At 46.4% G+C, this 21931-nt stretch overlaps 1 protein-coding gene across 1 annotated transcript in view; it reads right to left on the bottom strand.

Moving 5' to 3' along the window:
* LDB3 (LIM domain binding 3) overlaps window positions 1-21931 on the bottom strand; it is a 124868-nt gene that overhangs the window by 64773 nt on the left and 38164 nt on the right. Inside the window, 2 exon segments of the mRNA XM_056797293.1 lie at window positions 12218-12293; window positions 19566-19717. Coding sequence (XP_056653271.1) covers window positions 12218-12293; window positions 19566-19717 — 228 coding nt within the window.

A 21931-nucleotide genomic window follows, 5' to 3' on the forward strand; every position in this document is an offset into this window, starting at 1 on the left:
AGTTTTCAATGCCCGGGTGCTGACATCACGCTGGTGAGTCTGTTGGATATCCGATCACCAGTCCCCTAATATGTCCCCAGACGCTCTGAGTCAAGAAAATTCCATCTGCCCTCTGAACTCTGGATGAGACCAAAAATATCCTCAAGCTGAGATATTTTAGGAAGGAGCTGTGGTCCCTTTTCCATTTTAGGCATGTGCTGGGCATGGAGCATCTGCTTACAGGGAAACACTCAGTCAGCACTTTGACTTCCAAAGGAGGTAGCGAAGCCCCTTCCCCATGGCCAGAGCCTCAGTCTTCCCATCCAGCTTCTCTCCTCTGTCCCTTTCACCCTGAAACCACTAAGCAGGGTTCTGGAGCAGTAGAGAAGAGACCCAGATATTTATCCCACCTCTGGTGAGAATCCCCTGCTACCCTGGCCCAAGTCAAACTTAAGTCACAGTCATTTAAACCAATTTCTTAGCCCCCTGCAAGATTCTGAAGTCATAAAAATGAGAAGTTGTTACTAATTCCAAAGCCCAGGAAGGGTCAATGTCTTTCCCAGGACTACACAAGTCAGAAGCATCCCTTGACGGGATGTAGTCCCTCGTCCTCTGACTCCAGAATCAGTGCTTCTCCCATGATAAGCTTCTCGTGAGCCATTCATTACTTCAGTCCCCATTGCCTAGCACAGTGCTTGGCCCATAGTGGTCACTTAACAAATGTTTGTTGATTGATGAATGGATGAATGAATCCCATAGAAATCCAGAGAGTGATCTCCTCGTGGGATCCCAGACCAGGATTTTTCTACTCCTCTCCCAATAATCAATCAATCACTAAGCACCTACTATGCACTAGAACTAGGGCTTCAAATATAATAAATGAAGTAATCCCTCTTCACAAGAATCTTATACTCTGACATTATAGTTGACTCCTGTGACCTGGGTATGAGCATTTATTTTTCATATACTGTATAAATTCCTATATTTTAGGGAGAACTACTGGGTATTCCTGTGTCTGGGGTCTGGGTCAGAGATAGCACCTTGTCTGCTGCTTTTAGAGTTCTTTGTCCTTGGGAATCCCAAGGAATGTCTTCCTTTTTAACAGAATTTGGTTAATAAATGAAGAGGAGAAGGGTTCTCTTCCTGCATGTGACCCATCCACCTGTGAGGATGAGGAGGGGTAGATGGGGTGATGGATCACCTCTTAAGTAGCTATCACCAATTAAAGGTGTCTTGGGATGTTCAAGTGAGGGACTGAATAATAAACTCCTAAAAATCTATTTATTATGCTTCTTGACCCAGCTTAGATCACCCCTGGTCGTGTGTCACTTGATCAATTATTATGCTGGCCAATCAATAAACCTGATACAATCAATAAACTTATATTCTTACTCCCAAATCGGTCTCTTGAGATCATTTTAATCATAACATGTGACCTGTCTACCTGGGCTTGCAAGACTGCCATTCTACCATCCCTAGCTCATCTGCAGAGCCCTAGAAGGCTCTCTGTGATAAATATGGGCATGTGTTTTTGGAGGGAGTTGAAGGAAGGGAAGCTGCCATCATGCCCTTGTCATTATTTGTTTGCTATTTATCTCCTCCTTTCTCCAAAGAATCTCATAATTAGTCTATCCCACAACATTCACAGCAACTTCAAATATCAATGATTCAAGCCAAGAGTCTAGCTCAACCCTTAGATTCATACACAAAAACTCTTTGCTCACACTCTTAGACCAAGGACCAAGAAAGTCTGCCAAGAATGATGTTGTCTCCTTAGGTACCACCCAAGCATCCAATCCCTAGAGAGGAAGAGAAAGCCTTTCAATAATCCATTGGACTAAGGTCAGCTACCCAGGCACCACAGCTCCTCGTCTCTTCTCTCAATTCACAGCTCTAGCCTAGGCTATAGGGTTACAAATAAGGAAACAATCCCTACTCACCAACAACTTATGAAGGAAAAAGCACAGGCTCTGAGTTCAAATCCCATCTATCAAGCATACTGCCTTTCCTGGTCTTCTCTCTTCAATTCCTCTCTAGAAAAGTCTAAAAGAAATATGATCTAAATACCAAGACATAAGCTAAGGACCATGTTTTTGCACATCTTTCTATGTTGGCTGATGGACTGACTGACGAGGCCATCCTACTCTAGTCTTGTTCCTGGCAAGAGATGAAAACCATCTCAGCTCAGGGAGCTGTTTGACCTATGGGATGGACTCCTCAGTACTCAAAGTCCTTTTGGAATTCTTTCCTGTCAGCACCTCCCCTTGTGAGATAAGCTTGGGCACCAAATCCCTCTTGTTCTCCAGGCTTGTCTTAGTCTGATTTTTAAAACATGTTCATAAAGACCCCACTCTCTCCTTGGCCTTGGAGACACAAGGACAACAAGGAGAAGATGCCTGCTGGACCACAAATAGCCCTCTGCACTGTAGTCCAATCTGCAGACCTGTAGAGAAAGGACCCACCTATCTTCAATGACTGGAATAACTATTTTTATTACTGTGCTTACTGTTATAAATCTGTGGTAATAGGATTCTGGAAAAGCCATTCCTTTGGATGGGCAAGGATATAATACTCTGAAAAGGGAAGAGATTGGGAGTCTGCTTCTGGCCACTAGTAGGACCTGAATCAAGGAAATCCAAATGGGCTCCATGTAAATATGGCAGCCCTTCCATGGAACCATATGTTGATGTTGCTGCTTGTGCGAGGAAGCAATATTTTAAGAAACTGAGTTTCACCAAAAGGTAGGACTAGTTTTAGCAAGTGACTTGTTGATTTTGGCAAACCAAAGAGGACAGAGAAAACTGGGGGAGTACTGAGGATCTTAAACCTGTTTGGAGCTTAGGGATTTCTTAGTCTCAGAATAGAAGAAGGGATGGATTTCACTGATATAGAGAACTTCTAGATGAGGAAATTGCCTTTATCAAGGCATGCTGAGACCTTTACTGTAATTTAGTCTGAGAAAATTATTTAGAGCAATAAGAGTTTCCATAACTTTCCCAAGGTCAGTCCAGCTTTGCTGCCTCATAGTATATGTGTCAAGAGGTGAGACTCAACCTAAGTGCTCCCGATTTGGGGGCCAGATCTCTATCCACTAAGTCCCATTGCTTCTCTTTTTAGTCTAACTTTCTCCTTTTAGAGATGGACAAATTGAGTTATAGCAGATCGTATCCTGATTCTGGCATGTAAGGACCCGGCTTCTTATCCTGTTTTTGTCATTTCTTACCTGTGTGGCCTTGGGTAAGTTACTTAACTTTATGGTTTTCTCATTCAGTGAGGGGCTTTGACTAGATGGTGCCTTCTACCTCCAAATCTATGATGATCCCTTGAAAGATGAGGTGATATACTCAAGGTCATGCCATGGCAAGATCACCAAGGTCTTCTGATTCCAACTATAGGAGTTCTTTCCATTATACCACACTGCCTCTGTTCCAGAGGTTAGAACTATAGAGACCCTTAGGAGGGGCCAATAAAAGCTATGGCAAGGTCAGCTTAGCCTAAAACCCAAAAAAGGGTTTTTGGAAGCTAGAAAGGAAAGTTCCTTCCTTACCCAGGAGGCCAGGAGTCAGGGAAGATCCAAGGGATTTCACTGAAATTTAGAGCTAAAAAAAAGCACTACCCAGATTGTACATTGTAGAGCTGGAATTTGAATCTGAATTCTCTGATTCTAAATTCAGCCTTTTTTCAACTATTTCTCACTGGACCTGCTTTGAGATCAGCAGTACAACATAGCCACAGGCCAGAAAGAATCACTTGGGAGCCCCTACCTGGAATGAAAATTAGGAGGTAAATTCAGGTGAGCAGAAGAATCCCACCAGATGCAGCAGAAAAGCTAACCTGGATTTTCCTTGATGTTGAAGGAAGATGGACTTGAACAACTGTCATTTACCAAGCTGACTACCCTGTAGTCATGGTAGATTCTGGTTAGGAGAAGAAGCCAGTGCTTTATCCATTCCCATATTTCTATGCTTTTGTGCCTGCTTTCTTTTTTCTTCTTTGCCTAAGCAGCATTTCTTGGGGGGACATTTTATCCCAGGCTTAGCTACTCTGAAGGAAAAGAGTTTGGTCCTGAGCAGGGTTCATGTAGCAAAGGGGACCAGTGCTTTTCTCAAAGCCAAGCATGGCACTCTTCATGCCAGATCTCACGAAGAACCTGAGAGTTGAGCCAGAGACGAGCAAAAACACAGCTGAAGAAATAAGAACAACGAAGGGTGAAGATCCTTTGGCTCATGGGGTTTTCCCCACATGGCCCCAACCATCAGAATAATCTTCCTAAAATACCACTTTTATTAAGCCACTTCCTTCCTCTTCCTTTAGTGGAGAGAAAACACAAATTCAAGTAGCTGAAGCCCTAATTCATCTCCCAGTTTCTCCTTCTGGCCAGGTAGGCTCAAGCATGACTTGTTTCTCCCTCCATCAAAGTCCACCATAGGAATTGGTTAGAAGAGACCATAGAGTCCAGCCTCCTCTTTTTACACACGAGGAAGCTGAGGCATTGAGAAGCTAGATGACTTTCCCAAGATATTGAATTTAGTTTTTCCTCATTTCAGGGCCCTGTCTACTATCCATGCTGCCTCTTCTCTGATCCACCATGCTTCTGGTTTAATGGTATATACCTGAGCTTAGGACAGCTAGATGGTCCAATGGATAGAATGCTAGACCCAAAGTCAAGAAGACTCATTTTTGTGAGTTCAAATCTGGCCTCAGACTCCAGGAAAGTCATTAAACTCTATTTTTGCCTCAGTTTCCTCATCCGTCAAGTGAGCTGGAGAAAGAAATGGCAAACCACTCCAGTATCTTTGCCAAAAAAGCCCCAAATGGGATCATGAAGAGTCACAGAATAGGAACAACGAAGCAATAATCTGAGCCTGCCTCTTCAATATGTTCTTTCATCATCCCTTTGGTCAAATCTGTTGCTTTTAGAAGAGGAATAATTTGTTAGGCTAAGTCAGAACTTCTTTTTCTTAGCATTCAAGACCCAATTTCCCTTTCGGAATTTATGTTCCACAATGCCCCAACAGAAGCCCTTTACTCTCTTTATAGTTCCCTACATGTCATATTCATGCTTATGTCTGTATTTTGACTCGTGATACTCTGCTAACCTCAAATGTCTTCCTCCTTCCTCCTTTTTCTTTGGCTCAAACTATTGAGGGCCTGTAGTATCGCCTGCATCAGTGGAGTAAGGAACTGGGGTAGCTATACCTACCATTGAGCTGAGTTACCCTCTGTCAAGGCAGAGACTGAGATGACTCCTTTTACTGATGTCCAGGGTAGCTCCTCCCTTCACAACATTTTCCTTTGTCCTACACTCTGGGCTGACTTTGCTTTGGACCATAGTTGGGCTGAGAATTCCTTCCAACTCCTGCCCTTTGGATTTGTTTCCATCATGAACCCTTGCTTGAGTTGGCCAGGTGTTGTGTTTACTCTTTCAGATTATCCTTTTTCCCTCAGGAGGGTACTTTCCCCTCTTTTAAAATTAAATTGATTTTTAAAATAACTAAGGAATTCTCAGGGATCAATTCCCTCTACCAAAGTGAGAACAGAGTTTTCTGGAGTTCTGAGGAATTGTCACTTGTCCAGAGTCACACACATGATATATATCACAGATAGGCATAGGGATTGGGACAGACCTGGGGATTTCCCCAGGGGAGGAAGCCCCTTCTCCCAAAGAAGATCACCATCCTCTCTGCAATTTACAATCCTCAGGAGTTGCTTGGAGCAGAGATGGATGTTATCTCAAATAGAAAAGGATCTCTGGGCTGCATATTGTCTTAGAAAACCACAGGTGAACATTATCTATGTTGTACTGTATTTTTTTTATTGTGTTAAACATTTTCCAATTATAATTTAATCTGGTTCAGGTTTGCGAAGTGTTTGATGGCTTTGCCCAAGAGCACTTAGAGGTGAGTGACTTGCCCAAGGTCACTCAGGCAATAAGTCAGAAGCAGAATTTAAGGGACTTAAACTCAGATTTTCCTGCCTCAAAAGTCATCTTTCTATCCACTCCCCCATGTTGCCTCTTGTAAATTCCCTTTGGGGATGTGTTTAGATAGAGAGAATGTGATATCATCCCTCAGGTCCAGTTTAGTTCCTTGCCTCCTCCATGAAGTCTTCTCTTACTACCCCACCTTTACGGATCCAAGACTGACCTTCTTTCCACTCTGCCATGCCAGTGGTCAACATTGGTAAAAATCCATTAATTTGGTTTGACTTGAATTCCATTGGACTGGATGGACTACACTCCAAACCAACATAGCGGACCTACCCAGAGCACCAAGGACCCAGATCTCCCTTGTGTGGTTAGGAGTCACTAGCAATGTGGCTTGTGGGCATGGCACAGATAGAGGGGAGCACAAACTAGGTTACCTACCCTCTTGGAGGCGCTGTACCAGGAGCCTTCCCTCTTTGGCTGAGTTGATACATCTCAGCCATCTCCCTCAGGGTTTCTGCTGAGTATAGGCCAATGGGGTTGTTATACTGTCTTTGCTGCCCAGAGCCCACTTGTGCTTTGGGGCTCAGACTGTCAGCGGTCGCCTCTGGATTTGCCTTCAACCCTTGGTTCCCTCTTGGAGGCGAAGGCTCCGAGGTCACCATGTGGGAGGAGATGATGGTGGCCTGGGAGGAGGAGCTAAAGGTCTGGCTGGCCTCCTGGATGCTGAGAGTCCCTACCCCTGTTCCATTGGTCATCCCTGGGGTGGGGGGCTCCCCCTTGGGGCTGGGGATAGAGCTTAAAGCCGTCAAGTTGCCATTCATCTCCGAAGCTGAGTCCTGGAGCAAGGAAGCCACCATGCAAGGGGGCAGGGATGGGGGAGAGGGGGAGCAGAGAAAAGATGAGAGCTGCCATCTGTAATGTAAAGGATAGTGGCTTATACCCCGCATGCCCTCCCACCCCTCTGTTCAGGCCTCTAGCAAGGGAGAACCTGGAATAGAAAAACTGTTTGTGGGACGTGGCCTGCTTCCAGCCTCCACCGGCTGGTCCTCGGGGTGTCTCCTCCCATCCTCTGAGAGCTGCTTTGTACCTGAATAAAGAAGCAAGGAGACACTTTTGGAAAAATCAAATGCAGTTAAGCCCATGCCTAAGGATCCAAGGGTGGGGGCCAAGGAGGGAGCGTAGGTGGCCCACAGTGAGATCATCCTGATCATCCCAGATCGGGCTATCTAGTCCAATACGATCCTTATACGGATTAGGAAAATGGGACGCAAGGAGACCAAGAGATGTGCCCAAGGTCACACAGGGACTTGGTATCAGACGGGGGACTTGCTGGGATTTCACATCTGCCAATACCATTTCCCTTCCCCAGACCTATGGCAAGCCCCTACCCAAGGTGGCCCGATACCTTCAGAACCAGACTCCTTGGGGTATGGACTATCCTCATTCCCCGTTTAATGCACCCTCTTCCCACAAACTATTTTTGCTTCCAGTAAAAGAACTCCTGGATCTTTTCCAGGGTGCCCAGTTTGCAACTGGGCTTCATGGTTCTCTAGCCATTCATAGGTCTGGTCCTGCAATTAAAGCCATCATTAAATTATTAATTATGGATTAAAATCATATTATTTGTTTTAAAGAATTAAAGCCATAATAGAATTGTCATGAGCTCATAAGTTATTTGAGGGAAGGGGTCCCTGGATGGAGGAAAGAGCAGACTGACCGATTTCTGCCCAAGTGGCACAGTTTTATGGGATAATCTGCCTTTGAGGCTTAACTGCCCTAAGTCTCTACAATCATTTGGGTATAGCTCTAGGGGGCAGCTAGCAAGCAGAATGCTGGACCTGGAGTGAGCAAGACCTGCATTCACACACTTACAAGCTGAATGGCCCTGGGCAAGTCACTAAACTCCTGTTCACCTCAATTTCCTCATCTGTGGAATGGAGAACATCATAAGATAATAATATATATTATACATATATGTGATAATAATAAGATAATAATTATAAAGTACTTGTAGAGTATCTGGCACATAGTAGGCACAATATAAATGCTAGCTCTTCTCATCTATCATTATTATTATGATTAGCTTCAAGATTCATGACTAGAAATTCCCAGCAGTGAGCCTGGTGTGGCTGTTATCAGGTCTGGCCCCTTTACTCCCCCAGTTCCAACTTGGGCATCCTGCAGGGGCAGAGGGCTTGGGCTCTAACATGTCTGGAGTTTGAGCTCACAGTGGTCAGGGAGGACAAAGGATCCTAAAGGCTAGGACTGCAAGGAGCCCTAACACTGCCCCAGCCCCGAAGATGTACTGAGACCATTTCTGTCCTCTCCATTTCCAGATGGGGAAAGAAATCTATTTCTAGCTCTCTTGTAGGGTCTGTTTCAAATTCTACTTGCTCTCCACTTGTGATTTCTGAAACTCTTAGCTATTCTCTCTTTGGCTGGTTTTGACTGGTTCCTCCTTTCTAAGAAGAATGCCCAAGGCAGCTGCAGTTCTATTTTTCTCCAGGCTGCACTCCTGACTGAATTTTTCCCCCCTCTGTCCATATTCTGGTATCCTTCTCCTCCCCATTTCTCACTTTCCTTGAAAAACAAAAACAAAACCCAAAAAATCCTTAGCTTCTGTCTTAGAATCAATATTGGTTCCAAGGCAGAAGAGTGGTAAGGGCTAGGCAATGGGGGTTAAGTGACTTGCCCAGGGTCACACAGCTAGGATGTGTTTGAACCAAATTTGAACCTGGTGCTCTATCCACTGAGCACCCAGTTGCTCTCACTCTCTTTTTATGTATTGTCTTTCCCCTTGAGAATGTAAGCTCCATGAGGACAAGCACTGTCTTTCTGCTTGTCTTTGGAATATTGTTTTTTGAGGAATATTTGGAACATCCCCAACACTTAGCCTAATGTCTGGCATAAATCAAACACTCAAATACTTGTTGACTGGACTTCCTACTTCTTCTCAGTTCCTTTCCTTTCCATCTCTGTAAGACCTGCCCATAAATCAGCCCTCGGGACCAGAAGGTCTTAAATCTAGAGCTGGGAGGGTCCTCAGAGTCCCTCTTGTCCAATCCTCTCATTTAATGGATGAAGAACTCTCTGAAGCTCATGGAGAATATGTGACTTGCCCAAGGTCACGTAAGAGCCATCAATTGTCTGATAGCTTTTACTCCTTTGTCAAAGCAGGAAGGCTTCCCCAAGGATCCTGGTGCCTTCTGGGGTCTTTTGTCCCACAGAGTTGGGGTTCCATATAAAATTGACTATTGATTGAGGCACTTTTCTGACTTTCATTGTGTTGGGCTTGAAGTCAGGACACTCGGGCTCGGGCTCGGGTCCTGGCTCCAGGAATTATTATCTGTGTAATCCTGGGCAGAACATTTACCCAAGACTTTGATTCCTAGAAGGGAAAAAGGTTCTAATGATTAGAACTGTTCCAAAGTCATCTGGGCTCCCTGGTGCCTGGAGGTAGTCCAGTGAAAGCTGGATGGCCATTTGGTGGGAGTATTTGGGGAAGGAATGCTATTCAGGTAGAGATAGGATTGAGTTTTTGTGATTTAGTGATGGGAAGGGGGGAGGGGGAATACCTGGTAACTATGGCAACACGGGAATGAAGCCCAGGAGCAGACATGGGAAAGGTAGATGTTGTAAGGGATCCACCATTCTCTTCCAGGGCAAGGACTCCCAATACTTAGCAGGGAGATTTTGGGGGGGGGGGGAGTCTGGAGAGCATCTCCTGGCAGCGTCCACATCAATTTGGCATAGAGTTCTTTGGGAGAAGAAACATTATCTCCCATTTCCATAGTAATTTCCTCACGACACCTTTACAAGTTAAGTAGCACAAGGTATGACTAGCCCCATTTTGCAGATGAGGAAACTGACTCTCCACTAGGCAAAGAGACTTGTCCAGGGTCACTCATAGAGTCAGTGACTCCAGATCTAGTCTTCTTGTCATTAGAGTAGATTTAGTGGGATGCCACCCCCCCCCACTCCCTCCCCGGCTCCTCCCCAAACCATTGGCGAGCCTTCACACAGGTAGAGGCAAGGGCCAGTGCCTTGGGCCGCCAGGGATTCACTCTGCCTGAATACCAGAATCCCCCTCTGCCTGGCTCTGATCCCTCTACCCAATGCTAAGTAAGGGCTGGCTGGGGTTCGCAGCCTCGGTCACGGAGGACCCCAGTTCTCCCTTTCTGTCCCTTCCTTGCCTCTTCTAACCGATTTCGGGGCTTGATACGCTTAGTGCGGCCTGAAGAGGGCACCCCAACCGCGCCTTTGGGCCTCCTGCTCCCCCTTTCCACGCGACCAGCTCAAGGTCAGCAGTTTCCGAGTGCCTCCGTCTGGGGATTTTCCAGGCTCTCCCAGCGCCCCCCGGCCACCTCGAGGGGTGAAAGCTGCCCTCTGGTCTTCCCATCCTTGGCTGGGGCTGAGCTACGGGCATTTTCTGCTTTTAAAATCGGGGGACCTTCCAGTTCAGCTAATTGTGGGACGCCAGCCTCTGAGAGCAGGCAGAGGCAATGTGACCTACTAGGGGATGCCCTGGACCTGAAAGCGCCCTTCGAGTTCTGCCTTAAATCCTCGCTGACCCTGTGACCAAAGACAAAGTCCGAGCCTCAGCTTCCTCCGCGCAACAGTGGGGGAATCATACTTTTCAAGGGTTGCCCTGATGAGCCATTTTGCAAACTTTAAATAACAGACAAATAGGAGTTATTATTGAGCCTAAAAGGCACATTTTAAAGATGAGGAAACTGAGGCTCCCTGAAGTAATAGAATCGTGGTTTTAGAGCTGGAGGCACCAAATCCAACCTCTCCATTTTACAGGTGGAGAAACTAAAGTCAAGGCAGACTAGTAAGTGGATCTAAAACCAGGTCCAGCCCTTTCTACCCAGTCTCCCAAACTGCTTGCTTAAATGCCTTCAGCTTGAAGCAGGACCCAAACTCAGACCTCCTTATTCCATGTCCTGTCCTGCCCACTTGCCCACACTGCCTCTCCGAAAATGCCTTTTTTTACAGAGGGTCAGGCTAAAGCTAGAGAATTCTGCCTGGCCAGGAAAAGGAACGATTTAGCAGAGACTCAGAAAGGGACTTGGGTTCTCTAGACATTAGTCTTCTCATCTGCAACCTGAACAGGTTGAAGTTTTTGACCATAAAAGGCCTTCCAGTGTAGAAATCCTGATGGATTGGGAAGAGGGAGCTGGGATACGGGGGACCAAATCTGGCTCTTGCTTCCTGCCTGCCTTTAGCATCCCTAGAAGCCTCCTCTCCAGCATCCCATGCTCCTTTCACTCTAGACTCCAAGCTGGAGCTGTCCCATTCTCTCTCACAACTTCCATTCTATGGGTGACCACAGAAGGACGTTCCTAGGACAGACAGAATCTGTATGTCTGGACCCACTCAGGTCCCATCTAGGCTTTTTTCCTGACCAAGCAGAGCCCAAATCTTTTCAGTGCCAAGGTAGCTCCTCAACGTGACATGAGAGACAGAGGAGGTACCATGATGTAATGATGCAGGGCAAGTCCCCTTCTCCTCTATTTGTTCTCAAGGAGACTTCATTCCCTTTCCCCTACACATCACAACCAGGGAGCTGAGGACCTAGAGCTCGGCTGAGCCACCAAGCCCTCTCAGGGCTGGGGGAGACCTAGCTGAGCCCCTTCTTCTCTGTGAGTAGCAGACTTGTCTAGGTCCTCCAACCTTGGCAGAAGCCCTCCTGTATCCCATGATGGAGGAAGACATTGGAGAGGCAACTTGGAGTACTAGGAATGGCACCCAAGGGAAGCCTGGAGTCAGAAGTGGGAAGAAGTCAGCCAGTGTAGAGAGAGAACCTCACTGGGGTATGACAGACCCCTGCTCTGAAGGAGATGTCCTATCCCTGGCCAGAAGCCCCATTTCCCCATCTGCCCTCCTCCTCTTCATCTGTTTCTGTCTTATAGAACCAAACTCTTACATGGGTCCATTCTAACCCTGGCTCAGGATACCAATGCCTGGGCCAACTGAGGATCCTTGGGTGGGCATCAGTGGGTTCTGGATTCCCAGGGAGGATTCCCAGGAGGGGAGGAATGAATGTGGTTAGACTGTTTGCTCTTGGGGTCAAGAGCTCCTACCTACATTGTCTTTTAGGGTCATGAGGGCTAGATCCTATAATCAGTCCTTCCCTCTTTCATTTTTATCTTAAAGTATCCTTTCTGCTTTTCCCCTGTCCCATTGCACTCTGGACTTTATCCTCAGAAGACAGATAAAACAGAAGCAAGGGCTTGGGTGCAGGAAAGAGAGAAGAAGGAAGACTAGGGTCAGGAAGGAAGGGGCACGAATTCAAAAGGCACATACCTTCTGATGGGGAATCACAGGCATTGGAGACTCAATCCGAGGAGCTGAGGTAGAGATGGGAATGGGGCGCTTTGACCTAGGGGAAACCAGAAATGAAATTATAATGAAAATTATTGTTTCTTGCAGAGTCCAAAGCAGTCAGAGTCATTTCCCCAATTTCACCCCACCTCCCCAGAACACTCTGACCCAAGACTTTTCATTTCTTTTTCAATTAATATTCATTTATTTTCTTCTACTCTGGGCCCCCTCCTTAATTTGAAAGAAAAAAGAAAACAAAACCCTTGCAACAAATATGTGTGGTCAAGCAAAACAGATTCCCACATCTTCGGGTCCAAAAATGTGTCTCCCCAGTTCTCTTTAAATTTAATTACACTTTTGTGGAGATCATTTGTTTTAGGCCAACTTCATTTCCAAATGTTTCCCTCTTCCCTCCCATGCCCTTAAGGGAAAACCATCCCTCATAAAAAGAAGGAAAAAGTTTCTGCAAAAGTAGGCAATACAGCAAGAGAGTTCTGATGACTGGGGCATCATTTCTTACCCATAGTCCTCCGCCTTCACAAAGAGGGAGGGAAGGACATCTCATCTCCTTCTTGGGCCCAAGCTCTGGGGAAATTCACAGGACAGAGTGGACTCTGGGACCATGGGCCCAGGGATAGTTATTGCAGTGAGTAGGTAAGAGGGTGATGCCTGGTCTGACCAGTCAGGTCTCTAGGTGGGAAACAGACCCTCTCTTCCCCCCCTCCAGTTTCCAGTCCAGTTGACCATGTGGACATTTAATCTTTCAAAGTTTGAAATGGAGTTTGTTCCAATTTTCCTGCCTCACATCACTGATGCTCCTGTTTCTACCCTCCTTCCTTGAATCCCCTTCTTATATCTTGAGCTCCCTATTCCCCCTATATGGAAAAAGCTGCCTTGAGTGCTTCCTCTGTTAATTCTATCTACCCAAGGACCTAGAATTATTGCAGAGGAGCAAGAAGAGAAATAAAGATGGGAGGGATGGGGAGGAGAACTTCTCTTTCAGGTCATGAGCCATGAGAGGCTGCCCTAGCTTCTAGGAGAGCCACCGCTTCTTGGACTCCAGCTTAAGAAAGGGAAGGTTCCCACTTGACTAGAGGTAGGGGTAGGGACTGCCAACATGGACTCTGGAAACCACAAACTTGTGGTCTAGTAAGATCTGATGAATCCCAAGTTTTAGGACTGGCTTGTAAGTTGGAGACCCCAAAACTTGGGGTTCATGAGATCTTACTAGACCACAAGTTTGGGATTTCCAGATTCCATGCTGACAGGACCTAATGGACTTTAGAAGTTCCTCTTGGACACTGTGGTGCCATTGAATACCTGTAGTCAAAGGAAATTGATGTATGTGTCTGTAATACTCAAACCTTGAACTCAAGAAGGGACCCACATGGCCAAGCTCTGAGCCCAGAATCTCAAAGGAGCAGGGTCATATTAATTTCACCTACTTAGGGCAGCTAGGTGGCTCAGTGGATTGAGATCCAGGCCTAGAGACAGGAGGTCCTGGGTTCAAGTGTGGCCTCAGATGCTTCCCAGCTGGGTGACCCTGGGCAAGTCACTTAACCCCTATTGCCTAGCTCTTACCACTCTTCTGCCTTGGAACCAATACACAATAATGATTCTAATACAAAAGGGAAGGGTTTTTAAAAAATTCAGCTATCATTATTATTATTATTACTATTATTAACAAGAAGAAAACTTATTATAGTGGATAGAGAATCAGCTTTGGAGACTGAAAGACATAGCTACTGTGTGATTCTAGGTAAATTATTTAAGTTCTTGCTGTTCTAGGCTAGAGGTGTGAAACATGTCGCCCCATGGGAGTGCCACCCCAACCAGATTAAAATGGAACTGGGAAATATTTAACAAAAATGTCAATAATGATACAATAGAAGAGATCATGATAGTCGGTGGGTTTCCGAGTCAATATCTGACCAGAAGGGATCTTTGCGTATGGTCAGGGCCCCATTTCTATTTGAGTTGGGTGCTGTTGTTCCAGGCAACTCTCCAAAATTGCAAGTTAAAGAGAAGATGCCAATATTTGCACTGCTAAATGGAGCTTTCTCACTCACGAGATCACAGGTCCAATTCCCCACCTCATCGTTGTTGCTACTTTGGGGAGAAAATTGTGAAGCGGGAATTTCTCGGCTTGGATCATGTCATTCCAAAGAGGACTAGTAGGGTTGGGCTTTGAGGACAGACGAGGGGGTCATCGTGACCTGTTTTAGAGACACCAGCCAGTGGCAGGAGACAGGGCACGGTGATGGAGCAGAGCAGCTGGACCTGATTTCAAGCCAGAAAGGAGAATGTATTCTTGGGTTGGGGGCGGGTAATATTTCCACCTAAGGAATAAAAGATCTGTTGTGAAGGAGATGAGGTACAGACGGAGTCCTCTGATTGGCTTCTCCCTTTCTCTGCCCCTCTATATTCTCAGATTTTCCTTCCTTGTGCTTGTGCCTAAGAGCAAAAGAAGGAATGCCGGCGAGGGAGGCCAAAGGCTTTTTTTTAGAGCTTGTCTCATCTGCTCCCCTTTGTCGCCCCCATCAAAGGGTACTGACCAAGCTTCTAATCATTTGCTTGGTTCCCTGATTCTGTATCCTGTTCTCCTTGGAAACTGGGGCTTCTGTAAACTTCATCCTGATAAGAATGGACATTTATAGAGCATTTTAAGGCTTGCAAAGAACTAGGGAGACATTCCAGTGGAGCTCTATCAGGTAGGCTGTACAGGTGATATTATCCCATTGTACAGATAAGGAAACTGAGGCTTAGAAAGAAGAGTTGACTGGCCCTCAGCCACCTATCTAATTAGTAAGTGAGCAAGCCCCACTCTGACCATGTTCTAATGCCCGGGCCCTTGCCTCATTCCCTGTGGCTAAGTCCCTGTCTTGGACTCTAATCTCAACAAGTGGGTGCCTATTTCAGCCTCTCGTGTTTTAGTTCTTGCCTTGCTTGCATGCCTGATACCTGCATTGCCTCACTACTCCTTCTGGGGTACCGTAGAGGCTGATTTGAAGTAACCAGTGGAAGGGACTTAAAGGACATCTAGTCCAGCCCCATCATTTTACAACAGAAGAAACTGAGGTCCACAGACTTAAGTGTCTTGCATGCAGTCACACCAGAGCTTTTTGCTGTCTGAGAAGTAAGCTATGGAAACCATGGAGCATTTCCTCATTTTTAGCTCTTTTAAAGCCTGCAGCCCCTTAGTGAGAACTCGCTCCCTGTAGGAAAGGAGCGCTACCTTTCAGAGGCGCAGGGATGGCTACTGATGCTAAGGAGTCCAGCAGGGTTGGGACCTGAACTAGATCACATGAAGGTTCCACCATCCCATAAGCCATATCTGGGAGGGCCTAGAGACCCTAGGAAAGTCACCTCCACACCTAGGGGAAGAACGTATCTCCTGGGCCATTTATTCCTTCTTATCCCTAATCTTTAGTCCCAGGAAAGCCAGACACCCTGGACATCTGGACAGATGGCAGAACCCTTAGACTAATGAACCTTCATGTTGGAAGGACCCCCAACGGTCATCTGGTTCCGCCATTGCAGACTGTAGGAGCTATGAGCTGGAAGGCTATTGCCAACCTGATCTGGTACCTCTGGGGTTTTTGTCTCCAGAGAGGTCCATTGTTGCTGGCCTTGCTGGCTCTGGGATGGCTCTGGGGCCAGGCACCAGGCCAGACTCAGCCAGGCCAGCATGATGTGGGAGGTCTCTGTGGCTAAACATGTTTTCAACTAGAGAACTCGTCCCTGGTGTACCACTGCTAGGATGCCACACTAGCCTTGAGGAAGCTTCCTGAGTCTATGGGGAAGAAATAACGAACAGATGTTGCTCAACCCATGCAAGGAAGGGCTCTGAGCCCCAGCCAATGGAGGGAGAAGCCAGACGGGTGCCAGGTGGAACTTCCCAGGGGAAGCCCAGGACTATGTCCCTGAGGGAGTGCTATGCCCCCTCCCCATCTGCCTCCCATCATCATTTTGAAAGGAGAGGCAACAAACCCCTCCTCAAACTCCTGGGAGACAAATATGTCTCCCAGGTCACATCTGGGAATCTTGCATTGGTAGATTGGAAGATCTACCAATTTGGTAGATTAGAAGATCTCAATTGGAAGATGCCAGGATCCTAAGACTTAGAGTTGGAAGGGACCCAAGAGATCACCCGCCCCCTTCCTTTAATTATTAAAGGAATAATCATTATTATTGTCCATAATTCTATTAAAGTTTAATAGAAAAGGAAACAAAGACCCCAAAATATAAAGTCACTTGCCCAGAGTCCACAAGGAAGCTAGCTGGGATCTGGAAATAAGTCTTCTTGTACCAAATCCCAGACTAAATGATTTGCAATTTTCTAACAGACCTCCTCTTTCCCCTTTCATATTTCTACCTTCTATCACTGATTTATGCATATGGATGCCATCTCTGAACCTACGTGATCCCCTGTTATTGAGGGTAGACACTGTCTAGAAGGTGTTGATACTACTCACCACCTAGCATGGTGCTTGAATACCTAAAACCAGCTCCCAAATATTTGTCAAATGGAATCTCCTGTCCCCTGTTGAACCCTTGTCCTTGCCTGGCTATCCCAACTCCACATTCATGAGCATTCATGGACCTCAATCTGGATATGTTAAGATTTCTTTCTTTATGACCTGATTCACATGATCTTATTCTATCTCTCAACTCTCCGATAATAGTAGTAGTAGTAGTAAAAATAAAAAATAACTATACTTAAAAATAAAAATAACTAATAATAATATTGAGTTTGCAAAACACTTTTCAAGTATCTCATTTATTCCTCAAAACTACCCTGGGGGATGCTATCATCCCCATTTTACAGTTAGGGAAATGAAGACAGACAAGAGTTAAGTGAATTGTCTGGGTTCATACAGTTAGTCAGTCTCTAAGGCCCAATTTGAACCCAGATCTTTCTGTCTCTGGGTCCATCAGGTTAACTGAATCTATTGGTCATGCATCTTAAATCTGAAACTGGGAGGAATGAGTCAGAAGCCATCTGATCCAACCCCATCATTTTGTGGTAGAGAAAGTCAATGCTCATGGAGGTTCAGTACTTGACCAAGATCACACAGGCACAAAGCACCAGAGGCAGAATTTGAACCCAGGTTCTCTGATTCCAGGGCTCTTCCCATTGTTCTCTTCTGTATCTTAAATTCTAAGCATCTTTTTTTATCTGTTTTCCTTTATTTACCCTTAGTTACCTGGTAACTATTTTACATGTTAAATTAGATCCTGAACCTTGTTTTGCCCCCGTGGGCCAGGGGGAGGTGGGGATGGTCTGGAGGGGGAAGGAGTGACTACACTGTGACCTAGTGAACTCAGAAGTGGAGTACATCCTCGAAGCAAAAGAGTGATCACAGTAAAGGAACAAGAGGCACCCACCATCCTGGCCATATCTGGGTGCTGGGAAGCCATTGGAGAGAGAATCCCAAATGGGGCCATCTTGGTTCTGTTTTTGCACTTGCTGAATATACTCATGTCCTGGCATGTTGTCTTTCCCCCTAGCCCACCCACCCCCAATCCATTGGAAGGCAGGCACAATGCCTGGCACAGTCAGTCAATAAACATGTATTAAGTCCCTACTATGTGCAGACACTGTGCTAAACCCAGTAAACCCAGTTAATGCCTTTTGATTGCTTGATGATGCATTCTTTCTCCCTTGGTTCATAGGATCCAGAACTTGAAGAGAGTTTAGAGTTCCCTTTATCCAATCCCCTCCTTTAACAGAAAAGGAAACTGAGACCCAGAGGTTATACAGATAGCAAGTAGCAGCATTGGGATTTGAACTCCTGTCTACTGACTCCAGATTCAGTGCCTCCATCCAGCCTCCTCAGATTTGGGAATGAGAATCCCAGAGGAAAACCCCTTTGAAGATCTGTGGATGTCTTCAAGCGACCTGCCATATTTCCTGACGTCCTGAGGTGGGGGGGACCCTGGGGGCTTTGGGGACCCTTGGGAGGGATGTCTGCTTCCAAAAGCCAGCCTCACCCTTTGGGAGCCAGGCTGGGGACCTCAGGGAAGTTTCTGGAGATGGTTTGTGGAAGGTGGGGTGGTGGGAAGAGAGCAGATGCCTCTCCAAGCCCACACAAGTAGAAAATCACTGGGTGGACACCAGGAGCTCCCTCAGCACTGCCAGAAAGGAATGTTATCTTGAGCGACGTCTTTCGCCCAGACAAAGCAGCCTCCCCCGATGCCTCCCACTAAGGCTGGTCCTGGGTTCCCTGGGCCTCCTCTAGGATGACTCCTGCTACTGCATGAACTCTGGCTGGTCCTCCTGACTCTCAATTCTATGTGCCCTTCCCACAGCCCAGGGCTCCTGCCCAGACTGTCAGCTGCAGAGATTGCTACCCGCTTTGGGTATATTTATCTCCCTGTGCCCGCCGCCAGCTGCCCTGAGGTGCCAGGGCCCACAGCGTGGCAGGATCTGGGCCTCGGGCCACATCCATGACCTCTGGTCCTGCGGAGGCAGATGGCGTGGGGGTGAGCTGCCATTAGAGCACGCTTAGCATTGTGGGTGTTATGGGCACTGCCGCCTCTTCCCACCATCCCGCCCTGCCTCCGTGACCTGGGACAAACCTGTCAGGTCTCTGAGACCGTGACTTGAGACAAAGGGGTCGGCAGGACCTTCCTATCCCGCTCCTCCTATCTAGAGCCAGTCTGATGGAGAAAGAAAGAACTCTGGCTTGTGGGTGATTTTGGACCCATTATGTAGGCTCTCTGGCCTCAGTTTCCTCATCTGTAAAATGAGATAGGTGGGTTCAATGGCTCCTACAATTTCTGCGTAGATGATTTCTCCTGATCTCCAGGCTTGAGTTTTTACCACTCTTTAAAGCAATCCAAAAAACATTTATTGAGTGCCTACTGTTTGCAAGGTTCTGTTTTCAGCTCTGAGGACACAAATTCCAAACTTAAGGCTTTCTGTTGGATCACAGACACATCTTTCTGCTCCAGACAACCTGTGAGCCGGGGTAGGAATCATCCCTGTCCCTATCCTTGTTCCTCTGTGTCTCTGTCTCTATCGAAACTTGAGACAACTCTCTTCTAGGCTCTTCTAACCTAGGCATCTAACTGGTACGGTGGATTGAGTGCTTGGTCTGGAATCAAGATGGCCCGAGTTCAAATCTAGCCTCAGACACTTCCTAGCTTGATGACCCTGGACAGGTCACTTACTCTGTTTGCCTCAGTATCCCCAGTGGGAATAACCCTACTGGTTGGCCTTCAGTGATTCGTGAATGGTCAAGGCTTTAAGGACTGAAGACAAGGTCCGTTGACCTGTTCTGAAAGATGGAACCAGCAACTAGCCAGAGAGAAGGCTCCAACTTACTTCTGCAGCGTGAGGCTCAGATTGTAGCTGGCCGACTTGATTTTGTTCTGGGCTTCCAGGTGGGTCATGGTGTCCGTGTTAACGCCGTCGATGGCTACCACAAGGTCCCCTTGGGTGAGCTGAGACTGGGCTGCCTTGCTGCCGGGGGTGATCTGGGGAAACAGAAAGAAGTGAAAGGTCAGAGAGGTCTTGGTGGCCACAGTCATGGACTCAGTGGTCAGGGAAGGAGTGGAGGCTGGGATTCTTCTCCAGCTGAGCCCTGGAGAAGGGTCTGGGAGAGAGGCAGTGGGAAGAGCACTGGTTCTGTGTTCAGCTAGCCCACGACCTGGATAAATGCTTCGGGTCCAATAGTCTGGGATACTTTGGGAAGAGAAAAGTGGAGCTGGATCCAGGCATCCTTGTCTCTCTTTCCCTTCCCTCGCCAGGGGGATGCTGGTAACCTTTTAACAATCAGATCTCCAGTGGGGGAAAAACCAAGTGTTTTCCTGCACACTTTTAAGTTTAATTTGAATGATTAACATTTTCTCCATCACTTCCTTAAGTCTAGACAATCAGCACAAGAGTATGTCCAAGTCCAGCCCTGATTTGTAGCATTGAAGATTTCCAAGGCATAAAAGCTTACACTGAACACTTAACCATCAGTAGGAAGCAGCCTGGCTCCCCTAATATCATACGGTGGGATGCCAACTTCTGAAAGTTCAACTCCAAGATGGCAGGAGATTGTGGAGAGATTATGCCACCATAGAACTTTTAGCTGGCAAGGTCTTTATGGATTACCTAATCCAATGCTCCCATTTTATAGATGCAGAATGGAGACCAGAGGGGGCAAGTGACTTGTCCAAAAAGGCAGTGCTGGTTATCTGGTCTCTAGATTATCAGTTAAGGATTTTAAAAAATTGCAATGAGGGGTCAGCTGGGTAGCTCAGTGGATTGAGAGCCAGACCTAGAGATGGGAGGTCCTAGGTTCAAATCTGGCATCAGACATTTCCCAGCTGTATGACCCTGGGCAAGTCACTTAACCCTCATTGCCTAGTTCTTACCACTCTTCTGCCTTGGAACTAATACACAGTATTGATTCCAAGACAGAAGAGAAGGTAAAGGTTTAAAAAATATAATAAAAATAAAAAATTGCAAAGATGATTTTATGTATTGCTTTATTACTTACAAAGCACTTTACAAATACTACCTGACTTGATTGTCCCAATAATACATCATGGTAGGGGTTATTATTATCTCCATTTTATAAATAAGGAAATGAAGTCAGACAATGGTAAAATGACTTGCTCTGGAACAAAGAGGTGGTGAGTCCTCTTCTTGTGACCTCTAAAAACCATTCTGGCTCTAAACTTCTATAATTCCCCAAATCCTAGTTTTCGGAGGCATGCCCTTGGAAGCCTAACCTCCTGGTGACTGCCCATATTAAGACAATGCCCATTTCTGGAAGACCTGCCCCCCCTGGTGACAAACCATGGAATATCAAATGCCAATCTCTAGAGGTCCAGCCCCTGGTGACTGCCCCTGAAATGGTCAATTCCCAGAGACACTACCCATAAGTCCCTATAACTATGTCACCTGCCCCTGGGCCATCTTACCCCAAATAGGTCGCTACTCCTGAAAAGCCCAGGCACTTCCACCATTGACTATGTCAATGAAATGCTGGACTCCAGCCCTTTACCCCAGCTTGAAGGCTAAATCCCAAGACCTTCTAGTGGGTCCTGAGAACTGGAAGAGAAGAGGAAGCCAGATCCAGAGCTCCCTAAGGGACTCACACAGAAGGAGCTCTCTTCCCCACCTCCACATTGGCAAAAGTCTGACTCTTGCTTACAAATGCCTGGACCTTCAACCTGCCCTCAGGATAATGCCAACATAGAACCTAGGTTGAGATCCAGAGAAGTCTCAAGAAGGAACCACTACTTTCAGGTCCTCATCTTGAGGTTTTCATCATACCAGTGGGGTCAAGCCTCATGCAGAGATGAATGAGGAGGACCTTTGCCTTTAAGGAGCTTCTGTCACAAAGTAAGTGCTCAATAATGCTTATTCATTTCATTCATTCCTTAATTTATTTATTCATTCATTTGGTTAAAGGAGCAGTGAATGTAAGTTCAAGATGGAAACCCAGCTCTGCCCTTTAGTCTGATCTTGCCAAGTGGCTTAACCTCTGTGAGCCTCAGTTTCCTTAGCTTTAAAATGAGCTGACTGAAGAAGATGACCTCTCTGTACTCTTTCAGCTCTAGATCTATGACTCTCTGTGTGCTAGACTCTTTGGGAGAGACAAAATTCACAGGAGGCACAATCTCTACCTTTGTAGAGTTTGTAATCAGTAGAGGAATAAGACAAAACGGAATCACTGGGCAACACATTCTACA

This window comes from Monodelphis domestica, chromosome 1 (genome assembly GCF_027887165.1).
Source record: "Monodelphis domestica isolate mMonDom1 chromosome 1, mMonDom1.pri, whole genome shotgun sequence".
Classification (NCBI taxonomy): Eukaryota; Metazoa; Chordata; class Mammalia; order Didelphimorphia; family Didelphidae; genus Monodelphis; species Monodelphis domestica.